Source organism: Gallus gallus, chromosome 11 (genome assembly GCF_016699485.2).
Source record: "Gallus gallus isolate bGalGal1 chromosome 11, bGalGal1.mat.broiler.GRCg7b, whole genome shotgun sequence".
NCBI lineage: Eukaryota > Metazoa > Chordata > Aves > Galliformes > Phasianidae > Gallus > Gallus gallus.
In genome coordinates, this window is record NC_052542.1 from 6,530,242 (window position 1) to 6,540,730 (window position 10,489).

The following is a 10,489-nucleotide window of genomic DNA, read 5'->3' on the forward strand; positions in this document are numbered from 1 at the left end:
AGTTTGCTTTTGTGCTCCAGCGTTTTACCCCGTGTTTTTGAAAGAAGCATATAGACTTTCCGGTGAGATATTTAATCGAATATGAGATGCTGTGCCGGGCTTAAACTAGTATTTGTGGTCCACTTGTAATAGGATCACCTTGTTTTGTTCGGAGTTTTTAGAGAATACAAAGAGATGTCAGGTCAGGAAGACTGACGGTACGGAATTATTAGTCTCATGTGGAAAGGGGAAACACGTTGTCAGAGTCCAATTAGGACCGCACAACCTGAATTAGAAGAGAAATTAAATTCATAAATCATCCAAAAAATCCTTAGCTAGTGCAAGAAAAGCCTGGCACTGGGGAAAATAACTGTAAGAAAGGTATTTGTATTAAAAGGTAACGTTTCAAACCCAGAAGAGCATGGAAATGCGTATCCAAATTCAAGAAAACGTTAGAATTAACAAAAGCAATGTCAGCATGGAGACAGAACGGCAAATGGTTCAGACTGTCCAGCACGGCAGCCGAGCGCACAGACCCGTGTGTGCAGAACAAAGGCAGGCGAGGGCTGGGGGTGGTGCTGGAGTGTGTGTGTGTCATTTGTGAGGAACAATGCTCGGGCAGTTGCATTTCGGTATACGGAAATGCAAGCAGTAGGAAAAGAGTTATAAAAAAAAGCTGACAGCGTTTAGTTGGTCGTGTGTGGATGGGCTTTTCTTCATGTAAATATTGTACGAGTTCTGATCCTATTGACTTCAGACAGAGCGTGGGCTGGCTGGTGCCAAGGTGTGTTTGGCAAAGTGTGCAATGTCGGTGACTGGGGTGCACATCTCCTGGTCTGCAATAGCCAGCTTTGCTTTCAGAGGCACCAAACCTCCAGACGCATTTTCCTACACACTTAAAGTGATTTTTTTTTCTTTTTTTTTTTCTTCAATGCACTGTAAAGGACAGCTTCCTAACTGCGTTTGTTGAAGCGCCAGCTAGAAGTGTGCTAACGCTGGGACTGACTAGTGTGTGGCAAGTTATCAGATGCTGAGAGATGTGAAGGAGGCAGGAACACAGGCAGGCTTCTCCTTTCACAAAGGATGTGCCACCTTTCGTTTGTCTCTACCTCAATTTCAAGGGATTCTTCAGAATCCACATGTTCCCTAAAGAAGGGACATGTGAACCTGTCTTGCCTGACAATTTTTTTTATTGAGTACCATGATAACTTGGAGTTGAGTTGTTACAAGCATTTTATGTGGTGGGTGAAGTATCAGGGGAAAGGGAAGAAGTGATGCTGTATTTCCTGGAAAGTAGGATCTAAACATATAAATGTCACCAGGTAAGAGTTACCTGAAACAACTGGAAGGGGAATTAACACTTGGTTTTATGGGAAGCATTGGTTACCACTATCAGTTCTAATGAAGTGTATTAACTAAATCGTGTTCTGAGTATTCATTCAGCCCTGTTTATGGCACACTCTTGAGTACATTTACTGTTTGTCAGAAGTGCAAACTAGTGAACATATGAGGCTTTAAGACAGGCCATCTGTTAGTCTTAGACCCTTGGATAATTGTCAAACGGTTCTAAAAATAAGCACATACAAACTGCAAGGGAGTGCAAAGGTGATTTTTCTTTAGTCTGATGGCAGAGTAATGACCAAAAATTGAAAATGAAAATAAACCATTTTTTCCTGTAAAGCAAGCTTGCTCTCCTTCTCTCTCCTTCTTTCTCTCCTTTTTGTATTCCTCTCCTTCTTAGTGTGGTATTTATTTATTTATTTATTTATTTACTTTTTTTCCTCTTGCTCTTCTGGGTCATGGCATCCCCTGAATTCCTCTCCAGTTTAGGATTAGAGCGGCACCAATTTAAGGCTCACCGCTTTCCGTAGAGAGCATAATCTTCATTGGCTAAAGCAAGGCTTGTCCTGTGTCCTCTGCCTAAAGTAATCTCTTTATAAAGTCAAGACATAAAGATTTTGATGTTCATAGATTGCTCTTAGAGTCAGTGCCTGTGCACGTACGTCTGTGAAGAATAATGGCTGAGAGCTTTTTGGACCTTTTGAATTCAAACGATGCAGAACATCTTTTACAAAAAGAATGTTGCAGATGGTATTCCGTAAATATTTAGACACTCTAACTTCTGTTCGTAGCACTTGGGAGGTTTTTTGTCTCTTTTTAACATTGATGTTCAAATGTGAGACTTGAACTTTGTCCCCTAGCCAATGGCTGAATTTGGGGTTTAGTTTTTGACTTGAAGATGCGTGCGTTGATGTAATATGGAGGGATCACTTCCCCTGAATGCCTCAGCCCTGCTGGGCAGACGGACTGCTGGGGCTTTTGCCCGAAACTGGAGGACTCCTCACCTTGGAGAAAATGCAGTGAATAGGAATGGCCAACCACTGTGAGACCAAACAGCTGTGTTCACATGGCACGTTGGAGTCGATGCTTTCAGTCCTGGTGGTTTGTGGTGCCAGAGCAACTTGCACAAGCATGGGGCTGCCGTGGGCACAGCGTCTCCCTCATGGAGCAGCTGCTCCCCGGTACCCAACACAGTCATGGTCATGGGTCACACCATGTGCTGATCACAAATCCAGTTTCACATCGGCTGTTTGTTATGTAGATGTTCTGTCTCCATAATTCCCGTTGAAATGATTTGGAGAATGGTTTCTGCTCATTTTAATGTTATTTGGAATGAGAGAGAGTAGTTTTACAACCTTTAATCAGAGCCTCAGCCTCTACGTAAAGCTGTAGGAGGTTTATGAATTTCATTTGAGGATAGTGGGCATCACCAGCCCTGTTGTGCCATTTCTTAATTCCTGTATAACACGGTCTTTTAGGTGTATATGCACACATGCATAGATGGTACAACTGAAATGGCTGGTGTGAAGCACCTAAATATGTAACACACACAGTGGCACTGTAGACTGGATGTATTATGGCCTCAAACCATTATCACCCTCTTCTCCCCCCTCACAGTTGCATTTTATTTTTTTCACCTGCTCCTATGAAGTACACCTGTGAATTGTTGGCAGGGAATTTTGCTGCAGTGTGGGAGACTCCCAGCTTGACTGCATGGCTTGGAACTTGGCTCCGTCATGTGCTGCTTTTCTCTCTGTGTGTTTTCTCTCAATCTTTATGTAGCTTGTAAGAGTTCCTTTAACTGCTGTAAGTGATCATCTTTCAAGACCAATGCTTTTCTTCTTGACATAGCGCTCTGAAAATGGAGAATGTCATGCTACTGTTTTCATAATAATGCACATAGAAAAAGAACTATTCATTGTAGATGTCCTGCACAAGTGGCTTGATCCATATCCAAAGGGCAGGCGGGGGGTGTCCCCAGTGAAGATGTGGAGAGCGATCAGTGCATACAGGGACAGTAACCAACCATTCTTTGAAATCTTTTTATTTCCTGCAAAACCTGTCGCCCAGTTCCTTGGTCACAGATACTTCCGCAAATGGTTCATTTGGGGATTGTGCAGCAAGTAGAAAATTCCACTTAAACACTGAGACAGCCCTGGGGCTCGGGGTGGTTGCGTTTTTCCACCTGATCTGGCTATCAGAATTGCTATCCATTTTGTGTGATTATTAAGAAAAGAAGAAAAAAAAAACAGAAAATTTTCCAACCTTGCCCTATAAATAAGCTGTGACTTACTTGATCTTGACAGGTGACTTAGTGCTGCTATAGAATTTTCCAGCTGCAGTAATGTCTCAGAATGATGTATTCTGTGGGGTATCAGCTGCGAGCCATGCATAAACCTGGGGACCTAACAGGAGCTGAAAAGAGCCATTTTTAATGCTCAGCTTCCAAATTATGTCCTGGCTCCTGCCAGCCCCAAATGTGTACTCATGTGGATGTGCAAATACGTGTGTAAGCATGTCTGGAGAGCCCTCATTTTTGCGGCTGCTGTATTTTCCTTTGGAAATCACCATTAAGATATATATTTATTTATTTTAAATATAAACTCTGGAATTGACAAGTCACGTGAGAGCTGCTTCCCACTTGCCCGCCTGCCCTCCTGTTGAGAAGGGGTGGGAAGTTTGCTGATGAGTCAACGGAAGGCTACGTGGGTGGAAGGCATTGCACATTTCAAGATGCTTGGTCCCTCCTGGACTTCATGGTTTCATCCTGGCATAGCTCACAGTAGCAGAGGGGTGAGCTGTTTCTGCTAAGGCCTGTCACGTTCTGACTGCCAGACTTAAATTTTTATAATTGGTCTGAAATCAAGGTCAGCAGGGGCAATTTGTTAGTGGGCACGCATAGAGACGCCCAATGTTAAAGTTGTTTTGTAAGTATGCAGTGCGTTGGTTAAACATGCAAAGAGCACGTGGGAAAAGAGACATAAATGTTGAACTTGGGCACTTTTTGACATCTGCGAAGTGTGGTTCCAGTGAGCTCCACGCACACAGGGCAGAGTGAGTAAAGCAAGAACATGTGATGCGATGGTGACTTGCAGTAGGAAACAGAGGTTGACAGACTTTTTTGGGAGGCATGTTTGTGCGGTCTGAAACACGTTTCCATTTGTGAGAAACCTGTGCTGGCTACAGAGGATATGGGCTGGGTTTGGGGAATCTTCTGAACACTCCAGTGGTGGTGAGGCAGCTGCCCATGCAGGGACATGGTCGCTGAGTGCTCAGAAGCCCTGGGGTGGGCAGGGCTGGTGGGTCTGTGTGGGCGTGGGTTGTGCAGGATCTGCTCCCAGACAGACAGCGGGAGGATTTTGTATGCTCAGACTCTTTTATTCCTATCATCACAGACACATTTGTGAAAATGTTGTAAGATGTGGCTCTATTTATTAACTGCTTGGTCCTGGGACTAGTCGGCATATTGATTGCCGATAATGCTTGCAAAGGGAATAAATGGTCCATTCCCAAGATAGTAAAACAGAATCACAGTCTGCATATGGAATATGTGTGTTTTATTCGTTTTACACTGATGGCTCTGTAGCATGCTTAGTTTCTCAGCTCCTATCTGACTCAGCTCTGAATAGCTGCAGGATTTGAGTATAATCTGATGTTACTTTGTGTAAATTCTGTTCACAAAAACAGTGTATTGGTTGCATTAGGAGCGTTCAGAACGTATTATTAACCTATGTTTGAGGAGGGAGGGCTCACAATGAAAGCTTCATTATCAGATTAAGAGCCACATACCATTCCTTTATTGACCTGCCTGGTATAATCAATGCAGCAGCCACACAAGTTTGAAATCACGCTCCCTGACTGTAGACTGTGCGTCATGCATCTAGTGCTGATCGTGCATTATCTTTTAAATGACACTGCCTAAATAAGTATGGATTTGTCTACTGTGCATAGCCTTCTTTCGATTGGAAAATGGTAAATGTTTCACTCTTTTTATTGATATTCAGGAGGAACTAAAAATAGACTTGTAATGAGGTGCACTAGAAATGCCCATTGTTAAAATGCTCTGTCAGAGCACAGCGTGCCTTGTGTAACTTTTAATATTTGTTTCTCCAGTTATGTTTAGTGGACAAGCTTCTTGTTGGGGCTGCAACGATGTCTGTAGGGTTCCATTCATCCCTGTCTGTAACTTGTTACTTGATCTCGGAATAACAGCTATCACTGCAAAGGTCGTTCCTTTTTAAAGCTAGGAAAATCTGCATGTATAACAGAGTAAAAAGCCATTGGATTTTATGTTTGGTAGTAATAAGTTGTCCAGAAGCAAAGCCATTTCGACACTATCACTTTGTTTGATCCTATTCAGCTATAATGCTTTATCCCTTGATAGGCTTTCCAGGCCTTTGGACAGTACTTCTGTTTTTTGATTCTGAAACATTAGCATCACTAGCTGGGGCTGTGTTCACAGGGCTGATGTGATGCTAAACAAGGTACAGTTATTTTACTCTTTTCATCAGTTGATTGTCATTTAATTTCACAAGGGATCCTTCTGAGTGTGCTCCAGCTATAATTCTGCCTTCTCTAACCTTTTGTCACATTAAAGCCTGACCACTATTGTGCAGTTTCCTCTCAGCCCGTCTGTACAATATCTCAGGTAACTTTTGTCATGATGTAGAAAGCCAGCAGCACTTCTGACACCTGGTGGTCAGCGTTTGGGAGTGCACAGGCCAGAAATCCTGACTGCAAACGGGGTCACCGTTTGCACACCCGAGCATCGCAGGCCGCCCAGTAGTTCCTTCCACAGACGCTTTTCATGAGGGAGATGTCATTTCTGGATAAAGTGGAGGATCGTTTTCCTTTCCTGATTGAGACGTAACTGTGGATAATTTAGAAGAGCCAGATGATTTATTAAAAGTTAAAATGTCTTACTTTATTTTAAAGCACTGTTGTTGTAAATAAATAATTGGATTCAAAATTCATTTCGTGTTTAAAAACGTATTCTTCAAGCTGACGGACTTTCCCAGCTCTGTTATTAGGCAGATGGAAGCCAGTGAAGTTGCATAAGTTTGAAATAAGGCACATGAATTTTTATATCTGTGAATGCTTGGGGACCCAGTCCAACTAAAGCTCACCATGAAGCTCCCCTTCAGTTGCTCCAACAGTTGAATAATCATACAAATAAAGCTGTGCTTATCTGAAGGAGTGGGGTTTTGGTCAGCATGCAAAGTGTAGGTGAGTTGGTACCGCTCTGAAAATGCACTTCCAAGAACGGCTTCGCTATTTATTGGCTCCAGCACAACGTGGCAAGACAGGTCAGCATACTCTGATGAGAGATACTGTGGTGACACAAGGCTATTAGAGATGCACCCAAAAAGGAACAAAAAAAGACTCTGCTGAAAGAAGTGTGTAGGGCAAGGTCTGTTCTTAAAGAGTTTTACCTTCTGCGTTACATATCTGGTGGTCTTTCTGCTGGGGATTAATATCCTTGTTGCCTGAATTGGTGGTTCAGCTGTTCTTGCTGAAGTATTTCTTGGACTGAGGAGTGTGTGTCACAATCTGGTGTCTCTCTCTGCCAGCACTTGCACCCGTTCCTAGTGATGATAAAAGAGTAAAATATGGCTCGGGTTCCCACAGAGATTCACTTTTTTTTTTTAATTGTTACACTTAAGGGAATCCCTAAAGGCATATTTTGCCCACGAAGTGTTACCACTTTCTTTATACGTATTGAAGGCGGGGAAAAAAGAAAGAGGCCCTCATGGCTGTACTTGGCTTGTAGTATTTTTTGTCTAAGTTCATGCCAATATTAACAGATCTATCAGAACAAAGCAAATGTGTCATATTGGCAGCTGTTACTTACGAGTACTTTTTCTTTACTGTATTTTGTTTTGTAATAATTGAGAAGCTTTTATGTTGAGCTCTGCATAAATGGTACTGAGTAGGAGGGTATGGGCATGCTTTCTATTATTCTGCCCCTCATGCATGTCTCCTTTTTTCGTCTTTCCAGAACCACACATTGAGCCAGCACGCACAGTGAGCCACTGGCACTACAGGACACCTCTCTGCAGAAGACTTGATGGTGGCACAGTGGGGAGGACCATTTGAACATTACATCCAATCAAAGTGTCATTTGCAACCCAGATGTAAAACTCTAATGATTTGGCCATGAGGCGCTGCTATTATAAGCAGCTGGAAATGAATATTAATGGAAGAGATTAAAAGTATTCCATGCTCAGTATTTTTTATTGTCCTGCTTCAGCTAGTGTACTTTAGAGCTTCTGCTTCTGACTGAATTTATAGTGTTAGCTAAATCTGCTTTGATGCTGTTGCCCTTTGTTGCTTCTTGTATTATATTGATAGTTAAAATTTAGATGTGTTTTTTTAAGCTGCTTTTTAATTGCAATTTTAGGTAACTGTGCATTGTGATGTGATGCTTGGCTATTGTCTGAATATTTCTTTTTCTTTTTTTAATTAAAGACTAATGCTTTGATTGGATTTGCCAGTTCACCGGACAGTGATTAAAACTATGTAATGAATATAATCGGTTTCAGTGCAACTGGATGGTCTGCTTTATAAATGTGACTTATCTGATTGCAATAACTAGTACAGTTCAATAAAGGGAATACATGAGCTTAGTGTTGGAGTTGGTCTGTCTGTCAGTCCGTGCCACGTATCACCACTGCTGGCTCATGTGTAAATTGTGCAAACCAGTGGCTCACCCAGCGGCAGAGTTCTGCACCCCATGAGGAAGGAAGACTGGGAGAAAAGCAGAAGCCCTGCTCTTGTGCCTGGTGTTATGTTCTCTCCAGGATGCGCTTCCCAGACTGAGGTGAGGTAAGAACGTCTCTTACAGATCTGGGCACCAAAAGGAGTTACTAGCTTATGAGTACTCCTAACCTTAAGTCAGCAAGAAGGGAGGGAAATTGGTCTATAGGTGCCTTGAACCTATCTGTGTGTTTCTTTGTTTCAATACAAACATTAGCTTTCCAGATTGTATACAAATGTGCAAATACTGGATCAGGTCTCTGGGACCTTGATTGGAGACTGTGTATTTCAATCACATGGACTTCTAGGCCCACAGGTATTGTATCTCTGTGTAACTGCCATACGTCTGACACTTTGAATTGCCATTATACAGTCTAATACAGCTCATTAGCAGGCTTTTTTTCCTTCTTTTTAAACGTATCATATGGTAATGAGGTAAGTTAGATCTCCAGTCAGAGGAATAGTCATTTTAAGGAGCATGAACACCTTTGAAAAGTTAGTGAGATGCAGTCATAGCATCTCCTACCTGAGTGAGCCGTAATTGTTGTGGAAGATGTTCAGCAGTTGTGACAGCTGAAATGAATGTGGTTACCCATTCCCACAAAGTACAAGGCTTTGCAGGGCTGCAGCGTAGCAACATGCGCATTTAGAGCCTTTCAAACCTGTGCTGATCCAGAGCAAGCGCTCCTGGTTGTTGTCATCGTATTGTGTCTGTGCCTGGAGCGTGTGTGTGATATTCTGTACAAAATGTTTGCAAGGAAGCGTTGTGCCCACATCACTTTCTGCAGTAAGAGCGTTAACAAGTGCAGGGGCACAGCTTGTTGACTCTGCAGATGTTTTCAACGGATAGATTTCTGCTGATGTGGGTATCTGTGTGGCACACACATAGTTCCAGCAAGACAGTGGAACACTGCACAGACGGGAGAGCTACCAGCCATGACCGAGACAGGGTTATCCCTGTGGTAGGAAGCGCTGGAGCAGGTGCAAATTTTAGCTTGAGAAAAGTTTCAACTTTCTTAAAAGAATGATGCAATGTCCCGTTTGGGGCAAAGGATAGACTCATTTCTTAATCTGCCAGTTATTCTGCTAAAATAGCATTGCACGGACAATCGAGTTTGGACTTGACATTCTGTTTTTGTGATACAGAAATTTGAGCCCTACTGTAACAAAACTGGAAATGACGTTTCTTACTTTCAAAGAGGACAGTTCTGTTTTCATCTAGATAACCCTTAGCTGGTGATGTTGTTTATGAACAAAATCATTTTACTAAAATGATCCATTTCTAAAAAAAAGTTAGCTTTCTACTTGATTATTTCTCCATAAGACACTGCACAAATGTAGCTTACTTGCTAAAGAATTAGATAATGAAATCACCAGTTTGCTATTCTCATTCGTAATGTCTGCATACTTCTAGCTCAAAGGCAACATTTTAAGATGTGAAATTGAAGTGTCTTGCAGTACAGGCTCATAGTCATGCCCTGGTAAGAAAAGCTATCTGGGAAAATATACATCAGCTGCTCTGGTAACAGTTTGTGTGCCATCTTTCCCTCTGTGGTAAAAGCAAGGCAGCATTTCTGGGCAGAGGTTCTCACAACAGGGATACCGAAAAGGGAGGCTCATTGCCTGATGATACTTGATTGCTTCTGGGCAGTGCTTCAGAAATGAAAAGTTAGATTTGGGTTTGTATGTTCACGAAAGGATTCTGTGCTGGGAATCCCAAGGGTGAAGCGATGTTTTCATGCAACTCTGAAGGCTGCTTTACTAGTGTTGTGCTGAAGCACGTGTCTTTGTCTCAGCATCTCCCTGCTGACTACCGATAACTAGGTGTACATTCACTGTGCTGAGATGGAGATGCCCTCAGGTGAGGATCCTACTCTGAGCTGTGTAATTTTCTCCACCTGACTGGGAAGGTGGGCATAGGGCCGGTGGGCATAGGGCCAGTGTGCTGGGGCCTGAGCTCAGCCTGGTGGTGCTAAGCAGGTGTGAGTCTATGCTGCATGTTGCATCTGCCTGGAATCCTCCCCAGCTCACGAGTGAAGAAAGGTAGAAGTAGAGGGGAGGAATAGTTTGGTTTTCACCCTAGCATTAAAAAGGTCAGGCCTGACGGGCTGTTGCCCTGCTTCGTATTCTCTGTGCTATAAGCAGTTCATTGGTGGGCAGCACAAGTGAGACCAGTGAGAGGAGTTGGACTGCACCCATGAAGCTGGAAAAAACTGAGCTGTACTTCTCTTCTGCAAGGGCTCTGTATATTATTTACCAAGTCTGGGGACATTTAGCGTGAATCTCCTGAGATTGGTTTGTGGGATTTTGGATATAACCTGGCCCACATAAAAAGTCATTATCATAACTGTAGCACACTCTGTGGTGAGGGTTGCTGCTGTCTTGACGCTTGCTTTCTAATGGGCTAAAGAAG

General features: G+C 42.8%; 1 protein-coding gene across 9 annotated transcripts in view; it reads left to right on the top strand.

Annotated features, from left to right (window-relative positions):
* The window catches only part of ZNF423 (zinc finger protein 423), a 234,758-nt gene extending 226,812 nt beyond the window's left edge, over window positions 1-7,946 (top strand). For all 9 annotated transcript variants that reach the window (XM_046899701.1, XM_046899702.1, XM_004944184.5 and 6 more), the window contains one exon: window positions 7,319-7,946. In XM_046899701.1, coding sequence (XP_046755657.1) covers window positions 7,319-7,348 — 30 coding nt within the window. In that variant the 3' untranslated portion in view covers window positions 7,349-7,946. The remainder of the gene's footprint in view (window positions 1-7,318) is intronic.
* The last annotated feature ends 2,543 nt before the right edge of the window (window positions 7,947-10,489 follow it).